This window comes from Myxocyprinus asiaticus, chromosome 19, assembly GCF_019703515.2.
Source record: "Myxocyprinus asiaticus isolate MX2 ecotype Aquarium Trade chromosome 19, UBuf_Myxa_2, whole genome shotgun sequence".
Lineage (NCBI taxonomy): Eukaryota > Metazoa > Chordata > Actinopteri > Cypriniformes > Catostomidae > Myxocyprinus > Myxocyprinus asiaticus.
This window is the reverse complement of record NC_059362.1, coordinates 35,985,139-36,005,713: the sequence shown is the minus strand read 5'-3', so window position 1 is coordinate 36,005,713 and position 20,575 is coordinate 35,985,139. Positions and strand designations below refer to the sequence as shown.

Below are 20,575 nucleotides of genomic sequence, written 5' to 3'. Positions count from 1 at the left end.
AAGTTACCTGTAGGGATGGGTCACTATGGTAGACTAGTCATCCAATGACTGACTATTTGATTACTCTGCTGAATAAAGCAGCTTAAACCAGCCAAAGCTGGAATCCCAGCAGAGCCGGTACTAGGATGCCATCTTTGGTGGGGCACTTTGTTTAGGGGTTGGGGTAATGTCGATTGTTTTGTCGTCCCTCTGAGGGTGGAGTGTGCCTTGATCATTACACTGTCAGTCAGGGTGGGGGACTCAGAAGATTCTTGGTAGGGTTTGAGGCAAATCTATGGGAGCAATCCACCCCGTAGTCCCAGCTATGACTCCCAGCCTGGTTAGACTGATTTGTTGGCTGCTTTAAAGGGGTTTGGGCCACATTTCAGCTTGTCGGGCCAACTAAACAAGCTGAGCACCTGGTTGACGAGGCTGGGAGACCAGTTTAAACCAGCTAAGAACAGCAAACCAGTCTTTGTCTTCCAATTCAACTCCTTTAAAGCACTGCCGATATAGCCATACACATAGTGACAGACAGCTATGTCCATTGCGTTGCATCTTGCACCGTTTTTTTTAATTTATTTATTTATTTTTTTTATCGTCCCACCATTATCTTTTTTTTTTTTTTTAAGACTGTGTCAAGTAAAAAATGTTAACTTTTAAAAATTAATCTCGAGATTCCTGCCTTCTGTTCCATTGTGTTTTGCTTTACCTAGTTGTTTTTGAATGCATCTCGAGACCACTGCATTCTATTTCATTGTGTTGTTCTTTGTCTAGTAGTTTTTGAACTCTAAAACACATCTTAGGTAAACTCCCCCAAGAAACGCATCCTAACGTGGTCAGGTGAACCCAAAACTAGTTTAATATACAAGACTTTTTTGGGACCAATTAGTCAACTAGTCGTTCAGGCAAATTACCGACTAGTATATTTAAAAATTGTGTATTATGTGTATGTAGTTTGTACATTCCTACATAAGGCTGAAGACATTAATGCGTACACATACTGAGTTTTTGTTAGAAACACAACATATTTTGTATTTTATTACAGCAAGCACAAATCAGCTCTCAAATAATTTAATCAAATCCAGCATTGTGATAGAGTGGATGGGATAGACTTGATATAGTTACCAGTTTTCTTACTGTGTTTAGCGGTAATCATGTGTTCACAGCATGTGTTATAGGGGAAGATAAAAGGCGAGAAGACGCGTGAATGACTGTCTTTTTCCTATTCATACAGAATCTTTTCCCCAGTATTATGTAGGAGCTACACATAAAACCCACCCACATACACAGTGTTGCTAAGGTGATGGCTTTAATTCCTCAGCCTATAAAAAGACCAAAAAGAGAGTGGAGAAATAAAACATCAACGAGAGATAGTGACTTATGAGGATGTGTCTCTCGCGACACTAGTGCATGTTTACTAAAGAGTCTAAAATCTTTGATTGGCAAGGCATTACAATGCAAGAAAATGATTGTAACATCTGAAATTGTTCTCTGTGATACCATAGCTATGTTTTATGGAAAGGCATAAAGATTGTATCACGGATAGTTATGGAATACATAATGAAAAATATCCACCTCAAAATGGAGGGAATGAAATGCACAGGAAAGCAGATACAAGTGCTGATTCAGTTGATGTGCTGCTTCATATACCGAGTTGGACAGGGTGCCCTTCCTTCTCCAAATGTTTCTGTGTAGCCATATTGGAAGAGCAACGTTTAGAAATCTGAAAGTCTCACCTGTTCTGCCTACTGTAACTTTCTATGAATTCTTTTCAATTTTCTTGTAAAAACTATGTAAGGAGCATCAAAATTAAAGGGTTGCTAGTAAACAATTGCAGTTAATGTCAAAATTATGATGTTTTATGATTTATTTGTTGGATATAGTTGAGAAGAGTAAGACATCTGTGGTGGGGCAGGCCTAAATCACCATTTTAAGGTGATGTTAAGATGTCTGATGCATTTAAAACAAGCTGCTTTTCATGCTATGTTCATTTTATTTTAGATAATAGTTTATCAGACATATACTGGTATATTTCAGTATTTAAAAAAAAAACATTTAGAGGGATTTGTCACTCAAATGCTTAAAGTTATTGCTCACCAGCGTGTACTGCATCCATGGAAAGTGCGCATTTCCATTCAAAAGCTCCAGCTCATAAACACTTGTAATTAAATCTTAGAAATTATTCAACCAATTGTATCTGTTTGCCTTTCAAGGTTAATCATTATCTCTCTCTGAGACAAAACGATCAGGGTTTCAGTTATCAGTCACTGTATAATGATTTCTCCTTGTGGCTGTGAGATGGTATGCATCTCACAGTGGGAGTCGGAGCCTATTTCGAGCTCCCTGCAACACCTACACCATGCTGTGGACCCTCCAGCTCCCTGTGAGCAGCCAGTTCCCAGCCTGAGCCATCTCTGTTACAGGAGTACAGGGTTAAAAATAGCTCCTGTCTGCTCTCTCTCACGCACCTGTGGCTAGTTGAGTGGGTAAAAAGCAGAGGAAGTGTTATTTTAGGGGTCTGAAGCCCTAAATGGGATTTGTAGAATCTTTCAAATGGAGAGGCTTAGCCCTTCTGGTAACTAAATAATAGCCTTGCTATTATTTAGTTTGTATATTTTTCCATTAATTTATTACCAATTAAAATGTGTGTTGTTCATATAAAAATGAGTCCAATATCCCTACTGAGAAAAAAAAAAGTTTTTAAACCAGCCTAAGGTGGTTAGATGGTCTCCCAGCCTGGACAAGCTGGTTAGGATGGTTTGTAACACTGGTTTTAGAGTACTTTTAGGCACTAAGACCAGCTGGCCAACCAGCTAAACACCAGCTTGGCCAGGCTGAGAGACCAACTAAACCAGGCTCTTTTTCAGCTGAATATCAAAAGAGCTTAAACCAGTCTAAGGTGGTTTGCTGGTCTTGCAGTTTTAAGTGAATTAATACATGATTAATATATGCATATTCCCTTTACTCCCAGCTACATAAGATTAACATGTAATTATGTCTACGGAAAAAAAAAATTGAGTGTGCAAATCAATAGTCGATGCAGTTGCGATGTTTTTGCTTCCAGTGTTCTTGAGGAGGCCAAGTTATTGTCGGACTGGTTCGGTTTCCTGTGTAATGAGCAGGTAGATATGGCAAAGGCAACTACTGTTGTCTTCATCTTACTTTGTTAATGATCCCAATTAAGTTTTACCACCTTAAGCAACAGTCCATTTCAGACATCAAGTGAACTTATTAAAACCTGTTGAAGCTCATGCTCCCCACCCATGGGCCTGACGTCACTTTGCTTACATTTGTTCTTATTTATTATATAGTCTACTGTCCAAAACTGTTAATAATGTTGTTAATAAATAATGAGCATCAACAGGATTTTAATGAAGGGAAAAGTGAGCTAAAACCTCAATTAATAAGTCGTGTTGATTCATATTGTTTTTTTTTGTTTGTTTCTTTTTCTTGCTAGCATGGAAATCTACAATATATATTAGTTAATGAACTGTCCTGCAAGTGCTATAGATGTGGTTGGTTTTGTATCACTATATTGGTCCCCACTTAGTTTCAAATTATTTCATCTGTCTTTCTCTTGCCGTTCCACCCTCAATCAGAAATACCACACTGTCATCCATGAAAATACCCCTTTTTCTTGACTGAATAGACCCAGTGACCCAAATGAGTGTGCCCTTCACTAGCTAGGCAAACATGAGTTTCAAAGATGGCTAAATAGTATCCCTTGTTTCTGGGCTTTTTTGTTTCTCTAGCAGAATTGTTTAGAGGGCACATTTCCCAGCCTTTCAGCCTTTAAGATATACTGCATTATCTCTGTGTTTTGTTCTATTCAATTTGCACTTGTGATGCAAAGTGCTGGAGTACCTGAGTCCTGAAAAGCACATGAGTCAACACGTGATCCAAAAGTGTCATAGAAGCGCCATTGCACATTGGCATTTTATGACAATACCGGTTAGGTTTAAGATTAGGAAAGGGAAGTCGCTTTCATTTATTTAAAACTCGATACAGCATTAACCTTTAAACATTGATTGTTTTTCATCTCGCATTTGGTTTTTAATCCACTATTGGTTAGGTTTAGGGTAGGGAGGTAGGTTTTGTTGATTTGATCGATAGAGCATTAACTTTAAAAACATAATTTGTTTGAGAGAAAATGTTACTCTTTCAGCATACACACATTGGACATTTAATCTCAAAATTAATGCAATATGTGTAATGAACCACATACTATTATTTAGAAAAAATGTCACCACAGTAGGGCTGAACGATTTGGACAAAAAAATATAATTGCGATTATTTTGAAAATAAATTGCGATTTGCGATTTGAACTGCGATTACAATCAACATAAAACAAAAAAACGTGTGATTCCTTTTAGAGGAATGTTCTGGGTTCAATACAAGTTGAGCTCAATCGACAGCATTTGTGGCATAATGTTGATTACCACAAAAAATGAATTTTGAATCGTTCCTCCTTCACAAAAAGAAAAAAATCGAGGTTACAGTGAGGCCCTTACAATGGAAGTAAATGGGGTCCAATTTTTTTAACATTAAAATACTCACTTTTTCAAAAGTATAGCCACAAGACATAAAGGATATGTGTGTAAACGTGATTTTAGTGTAATAAAATCACTTATAAATTGTGTAAAGTTATAGCCAATTGTACAACTTTGTTACCATGACAATGTAATGGCAGCAAACCCTAAAACAACTGTAAAAATTACAATTTAAACAACTTTACAGCTCAAATAATACACGTTTTAACAGGAGAATTAATGCAAGTGCTTTTATAAAATTATAAGCTTCACATGTCTGTTTCAAACCCTCCAAAAATTGGATGACATCACTATAACCTAGATTTTTTTGTTTGTTTTTTTTGTTTGACTCATTCCTCCTTTTCTTTAAAAAAACAATGTATTTTTGTGATAATCAACATTGTCACAAATGCTGTCGATTTAGCTTAACTTGTATTGAACCCGGAACATTCCTTTAACCAAAATTAAACCATGTTTTGCTCATGCTTTACTGCCGACCAGAAATACTGTTCTAGAAAGGGTGTTCACACTTGAGTCCTCTAAAAGGAACCAAACTAAATAAATAAATAAAACAGTGAAACAGAGGGGGTGGGGGAAAGCATCACAATAATATTGCATCTATCTGCTTTATAAAAACATTTTTTGTCCAGTTTGTGAAAGGGTCAGTTCACTTTTCATCATCACTTTTTTTTTAAAACCGAATCAGCTTGAATATTAGATTATTGCAATAAAATAATAATGTTAAGAAATTATTATAGAAATATATTATTGCATAATAATAATAATCATTATTTGTATTATAATTTATTATTAAAATTATTTAATTATTGTGTAAAGTTGAGTTGACAACAGCCTTTTAATGCAGTGAAATGCTCTCATCTGTCTTGCTGTCAACAAAAACCTACTCTCATGGGATTATTTTAAATGCATATAGTAAATTGTAGCGGCCAAACACAGAGGTATGTGAAATTACACAAATGTGCAATTAAAGTAAATTTGGGGCGCTTTAAATAATGCACTCAGATCACGATAGAACACCTAATCGAACTCCTTGCACATCTGTCACTCAGGGCACCAGATAGATAGAGTTTGTGTGTATGGAGCACAGAACCACTCTGAAACCATATGTGTAATACAATGATCCCGTTGTACTTAAGATAACACTACGGACAAAACAGCCGTGCACGTAGGCGCAGCACAGCGGGCAGCGCATTGAGACTATTTATTTATTTAATTAAATTGCAGCCCTCGTGGTTTGAAAATCGCACTGGGTCATATCGCGATTTTGATTTTATTTCGGTTAATCGTTCAGCCCTACTCCACACAGATCAGGCTGGAAGTTTGGAGAGTTGCAAGCTAAACAACTTTGAGCTGTCACACAAGGGTTATATTGTGATATAAAACACAGGGCTCCCAGTCATGGAAAACTTGGAAATACAAAATTGTTGAAATTAACAAAATAGTTATCAAATAATAAATAATAGTATTTAATGGTCTGATTGGTGAGCAAATCATTATTTCGAGTCTATTCTTTGCAAGGAATTCATTTCAGAAATTGGTTCTTATGATTCTTTAGCAAATTAACAAATAACTGGAAATGTCATTGAAAAGTAATAACTTAATTGGTCAAAAAGTTTGGACTTTAAGTGAGTACTCTGGCTGGGTTGGTAGAGTTTTGTCTGACCTCAATGTTTGTCTGTATTTCTTTTTCTTTTTTTGCTTGTCTTCGCACAAGATCTTGACAATACCTCAGAAATCCCTTGGTCTCTGTGCAAGATTGCATTAGATCTCTCTTGTCCTGAGGCCAGAGTCTCAGTGGATTTGTGACATGATTTAGATATGGCAGCTTGTGAGAGTTACAGTGTTAGACAATTTGAGCTGTGTAAACAAAATAAGTGTGAGAGTGTCTTGAGTTGCCCTGCACAACATGCATGATTCATGTCAACCCTTTGGGGCTAACTGGATTATACATTGACATAAACGGTCTAAGCAATTCATGAGCCAAGATAACTTAGTCCATGCTGCACTGTAAACATATGTCAAAGAAGACTGCTCTGTTCCAAAACCTCCATTAGCAGAATTTTGTAAGGCATCTTAGAGGCATGCTCCTGTGAAATATTGTGAGGCTGCATTGCATGTACTGTATCCTTCACAGAAGAGGCAATTTACATAATCATTGTTGGGTAAGTTACTAAAAAAATAATAATTTGCTACAAATTACTAGCTACTTCCCTAAAAATATAATCAGATTACTTTACTGATTACTTAATTGAAAAAGTAAGCACAGTACTAATTAATTTACTTTTAAGTTACTTTCCAAAACACTTGTCACAAACATGTTTTTGTTTTTCCGCTCAACAAATTCAAAATAACGTCTATTTTCTACTTGTTCATTGTCGCATACCCTTCAGCTGTCACAGAAATGCAAACAGACATTCATGCCGTTCAAAAGTTTAGGGTCACTTACTCATTCTGTATTTATTTTTTTATTTCACATTTTAGAATAATAGTCATCACAACTATGGAATAATAGAAATGGAAATATGGGAATTATGTTGTGATTAAAAAAATAATAATGAAATAATTCAAGACTATGTTATATTTTAGCATCTTCAAAGTGGCCACACTTTGCCTAGATTTTGCAGAAATGTGCTCTTGGCATTTTCTCAACCAACTTCTTTAGGTATCACCCTGGGATGCTTTTTAAACAGTATTGAAAGAGTTCCCATCTATATGCTGGGCACTTAGTGGATGCATTTCTTAACTATTTGGTCCAAGTCATCCATTTCAATGGATTTGTTTTTTTTATAAAATTTTAGTTTTGTAATTAAATTAATATGGTGGCACAATGATATTTTTGTCTACAAAACTAATTTCAAACATTTAAGCATACACCTTCAGATCAAAAGTTTTTTAAGATCATGAGAAACATTTCAGGCAAGTGACCCCAAACCTTTGAATGGTAGTTTATGAATTTACATTTTAATTGTATTACACATAAATGCATATTTGTTTTAGAAATATGCATAACCCAGGGGACCTGGGTAGCTCAGCGAGTATTAACGATTACTACCACCCCTGGAGTCATGAGTTCGAATCCAGGGCATGCTGAGTGACTCCAGCCAGGTCTCCTAAGCAACTAAATTGGCCCAGTTGCTAGGGAGGGTGCGTGGTAAGTTGTGGGCGGAGAGTAGCATGAGTCTCCACATGCTGTGAGTCTCCGCGGTGTCATGCACAGCGAGCCACATGATAAAATGCGCGGATTGACTGTCTCAGAAGCGGAGATTTGTCCTCCGCCACCTGGATTGAAAAAATAAATAAAAAATATGCGTAACCCAAGTAATGTGCTTAAAATTAATTACTTTCATTAAAAGCTAGTAACTTTAATCTGATTACAAGAATTTAAAATATAATGTGTTACCCTAAGTTTTGTGCCTAAACGTAATTAGATTACATGAACTAATTGCTTTGCAATCTGATTACACCCAACACTATCCATAATGTACTGCGACAAGCTCCGTAATGAAATCCATCTAAGATGGCAGACGAAGTGAGTAAAATCTTGATTATAAATATGATTCATTCAAAATCAAAAAGTTTTTATAAAAGTAGGTTTATATATATGATTATTTTACCCCAAAATTTGTGTGTACCATGTATATTTCTGCTGATTAGAGTATCGTATCTTTAGCTTAGCAATTGCAATTGGAGATTGTCGAATCTCCTGTGGGCTTCACATGAGGAGCAATATCTCTATGATGCACGGAGTTGCTGCCAGTGTAGAGCTCCACATCCGTCACTTATGAGTAGAGCCTGATTGATATGGGATTTTTGAGACCGATACCGATTTTAGAGGGTGAAAATTCACTGATTACCGATATGGTAGACGATATAGCCAATTTTTGAGCTGGAATGAAAACAGACCTTTTCTATGTGGATTGTGCACCGATATGACTACGCAAAGGTACTCAGAAGGCTGCTTTCTTAAATATTTTTATCAAAGAATATTTTACATTATTATTATACATTGTCAACAAATTCTAGAAATTAACACTGAGAAAATAAAGAATAAATTAAAATACAATAAATAGCTAAATAAACATCAGTACTGGTATGTTCAGTATCAGTCAGTTGCTGACCATTTAAATAAAGAATAAATTAAAATACAATAAATAGCTAAATAAACATCAGTACTGTATGTTTAGTATCAGTCAGTTGCTGACCATTTAAATAAAGAATAAAAAATACAATAAATAGCTAAATAAACATCAGTACTGTATGTTCAGTGTCAGTCAGTTGCTGACCATTTAAATAAAGAATAAATTAAAATAAATTAAATAGCTAAAACATCAGTAGTACTGTTTAGTATCAGTCAAATGCTGACTATTTTAATACTGCCAGTCAATTAGGGGCAGGTTGTAAAATAAGAAGCATTTACACCTGCCGAGTCAAGAGATAAATAGCGGCAGTGGTGTTAAACCGTATTCTGCTATACAAGTTCAGGGGAAACTTTCAATGGTGGAAAACCAGACTTTTAAAAATTACATTTTGTAAATGCAATGACTGGAATTGTTAGGTTGAAGGGGGTACCAAACTGCAAATACTGAATAAAACAGTTTGGTGAATACATGTTTACACATTAGCTTCCACTCAGCTGACAAGCAATGAAAGGTAGCTACGTGGTTAGTTAGTTAGCTATAAGCTCGTTGTCACAGAGAGCAAAAGATGGACTTTATTTACTTTCCAGCATTGCATCTCACCAACTAGGTAACAACGTAGTGTGAAATCAACACTCAACAGACACAATCCACCACTGCACCGTTGTCTGCTGAGCTGCAAAAAGATGCTCTGACAAACTATAGCTGGCTAACATAGCAAACAGATGTGATAAACATGAGTGACATGGTTGTCAGGGACAGGGTTAATGTTATATTAGTTATATTGAAAAGGGAAAATGTTGGGGTCATTGTTTATTAACTTTCCAGTATTTATCTCACAAACTAGTTAGCAACTTATCGTGAAGACACCGCTTAACTCCACACCGCTTAACTCCGCACTGTCTGCAGAACCACCATCAGCTCAGCTCTGTAAACAGTGGAGTCGGAGCACGCACTGCTGGACAAACTACGTTATGACACCAATTCTAAAGCATTGCTTTCTGCATTATATGTTCTGAAATAAAGTTTTCATATCTGCGCATATCGGTAAACATATACACCGATACTGATATATCTGTGAAAGGCTAATATCAGCCGATATATCGGTCGGGCACTACTTATGACTGTCCTTTTTAGTTAGGATGCTACCTTTGTTGTCATTCACACCAAACGTGTTGTTGCGCAAAAAGAAAAAAAAACACACGGATGTTTACAAAAATAAAAATTTAAAAGCAGTGCAGATGGATGCAAAAATGTGTTCGGTGTGAATGGTCCCTTAGAAGGTAGCCTCATTTGTTAGCTATAGACCTCAAGGTAGATTACTAGGCTTTGGAACAAAGTACAAGACAAGCACGCCCATTTTAACTTGTGTGGTTTATTTGTGAATGAGTGCATTACACAGGCAGAGACAATGGAGCTGTCATCAAGGATGTTAATTTGAGCCGTGTAGAAGGTTGAGGATTATTTCTCTTGATGTTACAGGCACTGGTTGCATAATCATATCTTGGTTTACATGCTCTTCCCCAGAGCATTTTGTTGACAGCGCTTTCTCTTGCATCACTGCAGCCTCAGCACGAAGCGCTTTGTCGTATTTTGGCTTTTGAGGCTTTAATGTGATGAGGGAATGAAACTGTTTTCTGATTGCAATGCTGCATTGCTTTGGATAGTATTTATATAAGATGGGTTTTGTTTACAGCCAAAGAAATTAAATCTGCACCGGAATGTTTCAGTTGGTCTTGGATCCAAATGTCAAACACTTTAATTGAAATAGAGATTCAGTTATTTGCCAAATATCCTTGATAAATTTCTGCTGTGAAATGGCAAAACTCAGTAACTACATATTTTGTCAAAATTTAGTTAGAACCGATTTAACTGATTCTTGAACATATCAAATAAGTGCATTACAGAGCGTGTTTATATAACACATTTGGCTAATTATTTCCAGTGCTGTCATAGATACTGTGTCTTGCCTTTTGCATGGCTGAATTAATATACACTGCATGCCCAGTTAGTAGGCAAATTGTATTCCTCAGGATTAATTTTATTGTTGAACAAACACAATGCTCTCAGTCGATCCAAAATGTTATTGAACCTCAAACCTGAATGTTTAACAAAGAAAAAGTGAGTTTTGTCTTTCTCAGGAGAATATATGTGTGCACAATTATTAGTAGGGATGCAACGATACCACTTTTTCTCTTCAGATTCCGATATCGGAAATCTCAGTATTGGCCGATCCCGATCCGATACCAGTGTTGTTTATTTTGCATAATCAGTTTAGAATATCTTTACATTATTGTGTGGAACTAATTGGGTGTGCTCTTTAATATGTAAAAAAACACAAACCCCTAACTACACATTATTTCAATATAAATGTATAGTTTATTAAGAGAATCTTTATTGTTAACTAGTATACTGGATAATGTAGCAGCAAAATTAACAGTAATTCCAGTATAAGTCATCAGTAGAAAAGAAGCCGGGTTTTTTTCTTTTTCTTTTTTTTTTTTTTTCTTCAACTTGTATCTGGACTTTAAAGGATTCAGATCTCTTTTTTGTTCAATTTAGTTGTAAGATATCAGCTCACTTTTCATTCACACAGTTATTTTTTGGAACCTATTCAACTTAAATATTATTATAATTTGTAAACAAATGATGATAATAATAATATAATAGTAATATATAGTAATATATCTCAATCGTGCACCTTTTACAGTCGTAACTTTTAAACCCTCATGCTTTTATTTTGACATTCTGAACGCTCCAGGAAGTCCTGTAAGTGTGTCTGTTTGTAGGCAAGTTCACAGTAGTTTAATTCGCTTCTTATTCAAATTCTGGTAAAAAAAAAAAAAAAAAAACACCTCCAGAGCCTTTCTAAATACATATTATAAGTGAACCGAACTATTGAGTATCTACATCTGAGATGTTGTTCGTGAGTAGCGCTCAAATATTGCGCACCACGTGAAGGCTAAAAAATAGCCGCGAGTGTGTGTGTAAACAGAGCAGTGCCATTCAATAACGCACTGGAGTTGCGCGTGCATTTTATATATTTACTTATTAAACACAGCCTTTTGTGATTCACAGAGCTATTGCAAATCTTCAAGTGGCTTGGAATAAACTGCACGAGTCATATGAACTACTTTAATTGTGTTTTTATGGTTCTTTGTGTCATTTTTTTGAGCTTGACAGTAACGAACATGATTAACACACAGTATCGGATTTGGATTGGGCACGTCGGACCGATACCCAATCCGTCTAAAAGCTTCAGTTTCGGAGCCGATACTGATCCAGGTATCGGATCGGTGCATCCCTAATTATTAGGCAACTATTAGTGTGCGCAATTATTAGGCAAATAAATTACAAAAAGAATTTCTCCCAACTCAATTTTTTATTCTCAATTTTTAGAGTAGGTGCAACAAATAAGTAACACAAAATGACAATTAAATAACATATTTGGTCTTTCAAAAATTTCAGTGACCAATATAGCCACCTTTCTTTTCAATAACTGTCATGAGCCTTCCACCCATGGAGTCTGTCATATAGTTTCCTGATCTGTTCATGATCAACTTTCGCTGAAGCAGCAACCACAGCCTCACAAATGCTTTTCAAAGTGGTGTATTGTCTTCCCTCACTGTAAATCTCACATTTGAGAAGGGCCCACAAGTTCTCAGTAGGATTTAAGTCAGGTGAGGAAGGGGGCCAAGTCATCATTTGGGCATCTTTGAGGCCCTTGCTGGCTAGCCAAGCAGTGGAGTACTTGGATGCATGTGATGGAGCATTGTCCTGCATAAAGATCATGGCCTTCTTGAATGCTGAGGACTTCTTCCTGTACCACTGCTTGAAGAAAGGACTTTCCAGAAACTGGCAGTAGGTTTGAGAGTTGAGTTTCAGTCCATCTTCAACTTGAAAAGGTCCAACTACCTCATCCTTAATTCCAACTACCTCATCCTTAATGATAGCAGCCCATACCAGTACCCCTCCTTCACCTTGCTGGCACCTGACTCGAAGTGGTGCCCTGTGTCCATTAGTGATCCAGCCATGGGCCCATCCATCTAGTCCATCAAGAGTCACTCTCATTTCATCTGTCCATAAAACCTTTGAAAAATATGTCTTCATGTATTTCTGTGCCCAATCTTGATGCTTCAACTTGTGAATATATTCAGTGGTGGTCATGTTTCAGCCTTCTTGACCTTGGCCATGTCTCTGAGCACTTGGCACCTTGTACTTCTGGACACTCCAGGTAGGTTGCCGTTCTGGAATATGGTAGCATTAGAGGGTTCCTGGTAGCTTCACGTTTAATTCTTCTCAAGTCTTTTGCAGTTAATTTGTGCCTTTTCTTCTCCATGCGTTTTTTGTGCCCCTGCTGACTATTCACAAAAAAACGTTTGATTGTCCGGTGGTCTCGCCTCAATATTTCATGAGTGTTGCATCCGTCTGACTTTTCAGTGTCAGTTAAATCTCTTTTTTGGCCCATTTTACCTGAGGTAATGAAGCTGCCTAATAATTATGCACACCTTGATATAAGGTGTTAGTCACTTTCACTACACCCTCCCTCATTACACAAATACATACCACCTGAAAATGATTGAATCCAATAAGCATTCAAGTTTATATGGTTTGGAGTTGGAAAATGTGCATGGAAATAATAAGATCAGAATACTCACTTGCCTAATAATTGGGCACGCAGTGTATTATTGCCATTGTTCAGTTGAACATTGAAGAAAAGCAAAAGCATTTAAGATTTGAATAATAGGATCTACTGTATTTTATACACTTTTCACATACTATAAGCACACACCAGTAATTAAGCTTTATGCAAGTCTATGCTGTCTTCATGTGGTTTATTTATATTAAACTGTGTTTTAATTTGCATATAATTCCAGCACAGAGAAGCTCTTTAATTTGACAAATTCCCTTAATGCTGTATGCCCATTGCTCAGAGAACAAACGTAATGAGATAAAAAATTGTTCCACAAATTCAAACAATACTGGCAGCATACTGTATATTTTTCTAGCGCTATGTTTAATTGTTATGTTGTTGGTTTTATTTAGTAGCAAATGGATTACTTATCCTGCGATTGATGAGAAAATGCAAGCATAGACTCCATATTTGTCATAATTTTGCAGTGTGCAATATCACATCCAGTAAAGTTTTTCTTTTATCATAGAACCCCTTGTACTTGCCTCTCTGTGTCCTTGGAATTTATTTGCACTACTGGAATAAGATTGTCATCAGATTAAATGTACATACTAAGATGTGGGTGACATACCGGAAACCATTTCCAGGTGTCATGAAATCAGCAAATACCTGGCAGAGCATCCTACCTTGTCCTTGTCGTTTTTGTCACGGCCCTCATGCTTAAGTTAACAGTTATGCTCTTAACACTGATGTCTATTATCTCAGATACAGATGAAACTGGTAAGTTTGCTGTGTCAGTGCTCTGTCGACTTGTCTTCAAAACGGGTGGTTTGGAATGGTGGTTAAAGATTTGGTCTGGTAACTGAAAGATTATAGATTTGAACCCTGCAAATGTTGATCATCACCAGTGTGCCTTTGATTGTGCCCTAGTTTCAACCTTGGGGGTTGTTCCTGTAATAAGTTAACTGTAAATCAAAATACAGTACACTTATCCCACTTGGATAAAAGTAGGCAGTTTGTGATTATCTATTTGTGATCATTTGATATTGTCATTATGCACTAAAAATTAAATCACATTTTATTGTACGTTTACAAGTTCAATTGTAATACATGACTTCTTAGGGGTCATTCATGCAGGGCATTTTCTCATGTTAAAATGGTCATGAAACACTTAACTCCATTTTCTGAGATGTAAACAGATATGTATGTTTCACATAATGTTAATAATGAAGACAGTTATCATCCATTAGTTTCAATTTTAGGAAGAAAGTTGTTAATTTACGGTAGGCAAAAAATAGCATATTTTTCACTATTTTCGTCTTCCAGATTTAAAATGAACATAGTCAACATAACAGGACTTGTTTCTATACACTAGTGCATCATTGCGCCATCAGTGTCTCATAATTATTCATGAGACTTTGTGGCCATATCCTATGAGAAGGTGCTAGCTCATGATTATTCATGACACCATGTGATATTAGACGAACGCTTCAAACTCTCAAGCACTTCAAGTGAGTGAGTTAATACCGGGCCAAGAGTTTTAGAAGCTGCATGGCTTCTTCGCAATGCTAACAGAGGGACATGCCTTTCACTCAATGGCAAAACCTACTAAATGCTTGTGCAGCAGTCATTTATTGCGTGAGAATTTCGAGATATGTGATGAAGTGGACTGGGGCTCGTTTGAGACATGGTTTGACACCGATAGTCTCACACACGCTATCGAACCATCCTTAATATGAGTGTTAATCTATCTAAGCACTTATATTTGTGAATCAACATTGTGGAATACGTCCCAAAAGTTATAAAAAATGCAAAAGTCCATTCACATATATTCTAAATACAGATTACAACAGTTTAGCATTTATTTGCACAAACATTACAGATATAAAATGACCAGTGTGTTTCTGTGTAATGTACTCTGAGCTTACAAAACAGTGTATAATATATTTGTGCATTGAGACGTACTTCTCTGTTCAAGGCTACAGCCAAGTATGGCTGAAACGAGTAGTCGACGTTATTGACAACATCGATGAAAAAATTGTCGACAAAAATGTTCATTGTCGAATAGTCGTTTGATCTCATTTAACATAAAATGAGATAAAATTAAACTCTAATGATGACACGTGAGAGCAGGACTGCAGTTCGCGAGGAGAGGAAGAATTACACAGCTCACAGTCCAGATGCACTCTAAACTTACCAAACAGCTTCAGGTGATGTAGATCGCAAAGTATGAGGGAATTATACAAAAATACCAAATAAGTAAATACAGAAGCACTCTCGTTGTGGAATCCGGTTCGGGGGGGGGAGAGAGAGAGAGAGAGACGCACGCGGTCCCGCTGCATGTGTGTCTGTGTTTGTTTGTTTTATGTTGAGTTTCTCATTAAACTTTGTTGACTGTTCAGTAAGTTCCCGCCACCTCCTTGCCCATTTGTTACCTGTTACAATGGTGCCGAAACCCGAGAGGGAGGAGGGATGCGCTGTCTCTGAGTCCTCGCCTCTGCTATCTGCCAGGGGAGCAGCCGTGGCCATCTGCCTGGGGACGGAGGGGTCGCTGCCGGCCGCCGAGAGTTGGAGGAACCGTGGCCATCTGCCGACAAAGGGAGAAGTGGTTCTGTCCGCCAAGGGTTGGAGGACTCGCTGCAATCCACCGGGGGAGGAGTGAGCTGGCATCCGCCAGAGGGCAGAGGAGCGGTTGAGGACTGGGCGACATCACGTCGGCGCTGAATCAGCTGATCAGCGGGATAGCGAGATAAGGGGCAGCCGGAGACGCCGGTTCGGGAGAGAGAGAGAGACACACACGTGGCCGCACTGCATGTGTGTCTGTGCTTGTTTTATGTTGAGTTTTTCATTCAACTTTATGTTGACTGTTCAGCGGGTTCCCACCTCCTCCTCGCCCATTCGTTACCTGTTACAATTCTTTTAAAGCAAGAAAATATAAAACAATAGGATTTTTTTGCAGTGAATTTCTTTACTGAATTAAACTTAATAAAAAGTTTTTTTTTCCCCCTTTAATTCAGTGAATGTCATTTAGAGGTATTTTTAAAAGATGATTTTGTCCTCTTTTGTTAGTAAGTACGTTTAATACAACCAGTGTTGGGTAAGTTACTCTAAAAAAGCAATTAATTACTAACTACTAATTACATCGTCTTCAGTGTAATTAGATTACTGTACTAATTACTCTGTTTGAAAAGTAATGCATTACTTATTACTAATTACTTCCTAAACCCCTTATCAACCTTGGCCAGATGAAAAATAGGATAGACATGAAATTGTTCTATTAATTCTTTCAAATAAATCATATAAAATCAAATAAATTATTCATGAACTGGCCAAAGAATTTAAGGGGGCTGCATTTAATTAGAAAACATAAATTTTAACATAAGATATTACATTTTGATTTTAAATTCACTATTGTTTTATATAGAATTTTTCTATAGTCTATACAGTATTTAACACAATTACATCAGAAGTAACTGTAATTAAATTACTGAAAAATAAAGAGTAATCCCTTTCTTTAATTTTTCAATGGAAAAATTAATTTGATTACAGTAATTAATTACTTAGTAATGCATTACACCCAACACGGAATACAACCTTTTAAGGTTTGTTTCGGGGTACAAGCTGAATAATCAGTTAAGAGCTAATGATTAATCGTTGCAATAATCGCTGAATAGTCAAATAATGGTTCTAATAATTTTTTTATTAATTGATTATCAAAATAATCGTTAGTTGCTGCCCTACAGCCAAGGATACAGGAACTGCATGGGCCTAGTGATAGTGCAGAATGTAAATGTGTTATGCTTTGAGTCATAAATTCATTTTAGGAGTTGGGGTTTTTGTAGATGTGTCATGGCTTCATTCCTTCATCCAGTTCTGTGTTAGTTATTAGCTGCCTGACTGTCTGCCATCAATTATACTGTAATATGGCATAGATCACCAGAGAACCCGTCCCGCATGCCTGTTTCTTAATTAAAGTGCAGAGATTGGTCTCGGTGGACAATCCTGTTAGATTAGCCTTTATCTGCTAGGCGGATGATCCTGGGATCTCATCTCAGTCCTCATTTCACAGAACAACAAAACAAAGCACTCCACAGTCTGTTAATGTATATTCTGAAGTGCTTGGTCATGATTAGTTATTTCACCAGATTAACTTGACACTGTTTGCCGTGTGGTTCCTGATTCTCCCCAGCTGTGAACAGCCTGTTTTTCGTACAAGAATATTTAAGGAATAGTTCACCCAAACATGAAAATTCTGTAATAATTTACTCATCTTCATGTGGTTCCAAACCTGTATGACTTACATTATTCTGTGGAACGAAAAAGTAGATGTTATGTAGAAGGATCCAATAATTGTCTTATCGCGGTTATTTGAGAGAACTGCGATTTATCATGTTTTTTAAATTCCAATCCCATTTTACTGTCCAAATAAGTGAACGCCACGTTTGAACTCCTCGAAAATATTAACAAGGATTTTAGTGAATGTAAAGTGCTCTGGTTTCACTTTAATGTAATGATCATGTAATGGCAAATGTTTTTTTTTATCATTGTGGGTTCATACACACAGGGTTAATTACACACACACTGACAGAGAGGAGCTCTGTGTCACACCCCAGATGATAAAATGAAGAAACACAGAATCTCAAAGGTCTTCATGTGAAATAAGTGCTTGTTGGCTTAATCGAAGAGCCTCAAAGTAACGTGTAAAAGATACGAATTTTAGATGGAAATATTTTACTATTGCATACATACTGTGTATGATATATGATAGCTATTCAGGTTGGCTGGATTCCAACAGCAAGAGTGTAAATACAAAATGTACCAAGACTAAAGTTAACCAAAAAGAGAACAGATATTTTAAGTATTTTGAAATATTTTGATATTTGAAATATTATTTTTAATGTCATTCATACGTTTTTAAAGCCTTAAAGGAAATCATGTAAAAGTTAAATATGAATAAATTGCTTAAGGTTTTTGAAGCACACAATACACATGACAAATGTATGACAATCTGAATGATAATCTTCATAAACGTAAAAGTCAAAAACCGACAATTAACCGTCACAATCGTGACAGCCCAAAAACAGACAATTAATCGTCATAATTGCAAATATTCATTTGACAATTAATCATCACTCAGATTTAATAAGTTTGAAAGCTCTAGTCACCATTCACTTTCATTGTATGGAATTTAGATGCAATAAAGTTGAAGGGTGACTGAGACATTCTGTCTAACATCTCCTTTTGTATTCCACGGAAGAAGTGATACTGGTTTGAACGTTTTTTTTTGCTTGCTGTTTTTTTTTTTTTTTTTTTTTTTAAAGAAAAACATTGCTAACATTAGTGCAAGTGCTTTGCTTTGTTTCAAATTTTCACCTGACACAATTTATGTAAAACTTGCAGTCAATCCTAAGATTTATATTGTACAATTTCACATAAAAGTCCATTAATGAAACATACTGAAGTTGCCTTGGCTTTTTATATGTCACTTGGGTCAAATCGTAGATTTTGACAAGCAACAATCGTAAAGGACAGAAAAAAATAAATAAAAAATCGTACAGTGTACACCCAAGTTTAGATGGCAACAAATTCACAGAATAAATCAACTGCAGTTAATGTATTAACTCTGTTCAAGATTAAATATGGCATTAATATTTTTTTAAGGTTACTATAGTTGGAGGAAGTGAGCAAACGGAGGTTTTTTTAACAAGGTCTAAATACTTTCCACTCTTTCTCTCACTCACTCGCTCCCCTTTTTTTCCACCTGCATTAAAAGTGTTGCTTCCTTGTGATCACATGATAAAGTATTTGGAAGCATCTTTCAGTGGCTCTTTTCCTATTGTATTAAAGCAGTGGGAGATTGAAGTCACTGTAAATAATTTAGTGTTATATGAAAGGCAGGATTTCCCTATAGTGCAAAGTGAGCAGAGAGACGGGGAAATTGATTTTCAGTGTGTACATTTAATGGGTGACTGCAAAATGAAAGTGTGACCTATAAAGGTCTTCTGCACTTGAATGCTAATGCTGAATCACATGATGGATAGTTACTTCTCACCAGCATTGTCAAGTAATTAACTAAAAGTTGCAACGCTACTAACTTAACTAAATTTTTGTGTAGCGTGACAGTAACTCAAAATAGAGTAGGTTTTTCCATTTAAAAAAAAAATATAAAAATGTACTTACATTTTTTTTTTTTATTGTATTGCAATAAATTAACAGCAAACTGAGCCAATTATCTAGAATTTGCTATTAGAGATAAATAAACAAACAATTCTTGAAATTCTTTTCCAATTATTATTTTCATCTTGTATCCACTCTCTCTCATATGAATCAAAGGGAAGTCTGATTTATTTTAGTGGATTAGTTTGTTTTGGACAGTTCATTGAAATGTTTATTATTATTATTTAAATTTATTGGAGGTGTTTAGTATAATTTGATCTGTTTGAATGCTGTTCTGTATTTCCATTCGCATAAATGTATCTACTTTTTTAGTAACTTACAGAGTGCTCTGCTTACATAAGAGTAGTTTAAGACTGAAGTTGAACTTCTTCAAATTACGAGTAGCTTGTAGCTTGACAAGTTACAGTTTAAAATCAGTTTCCTCAGCACAGCTTCTCAGTGGTTTAAGATTTCCATGATTGGAGGAACAATTAACTTCAGCTCTCCGCATGGATTTGTGGACAGTTAACTTCTGCTGTCTACTCATTAAATGTAATGCTCTAAACCCCAAGTTTACTGCTACATCAGACTCAGTCTGCTGCTGAATGGGTTTGTATACTCGTATGGATAGTGTTCTTGAAGCAGTTGAGTTTCATTGAGTGAAGTTGTGATGTTGTGTTTTTTGATTCCATCATTCTTTTGAAGCATTGAAGCTTATTCAAGGCAAATCATGAATGTGTCTCCCTTTTCTTTCGTTTCAGTGAGCAAAGCATCTGTCAGGCACGGGCTGCTGTCATGGTATATGATGACGGCAATAAGAAATGGGTTCCGGCTGGTGGATCCACGGGCTTCAGTCGAGTCCACATCTATCACCATACCGGCAACAATGCCTTCAGAGTAGTGGGGCGTAAAATTCAGGACCACCAGGTAAGAAAAGGGGAGCTGTGGCCTAAATGAGTTGCAAACTGTTGATTTGTATGATGAATTGCTAAACTAATTCTACTGCTAGGGATGGGCTAGAGTACTTGGAAGTGACAGCAATAACACAAACGTGTCAAAGAGGAGGGGCCTTATTAATTTTGAGATTGATTGTGTCATAATTTTCATTGATAACTTGC

At 36.4% G+C, this 20,575-nt stretch overlaps 1 protein-coding gene across 6 annotated transcripts in view; it reads left to right on the top strand.

The window, feature by feature from the left end:
* enah (ENAH actin regulator) overlaps positions 1-20,575 on the top strand; it is a 167,680-nt gene that overhangs the window by 62,849 nt on the left and 84,256 nt on the right. For all 6 annotated transcript variants that reach the window (XM_051645213.1, XM_051645212.1, XM_051645210.1 and 3 more), the window contains exon 2: positions 20,219-20,384. In XM_051645213.1, coding sequence (XP_051501173.1) covers positions 20,219-20,384 — 166 coding nt within the window. The remainder of the gene's footprint in view (positions 1-20,218; positions 20,385-20,575) is intronic.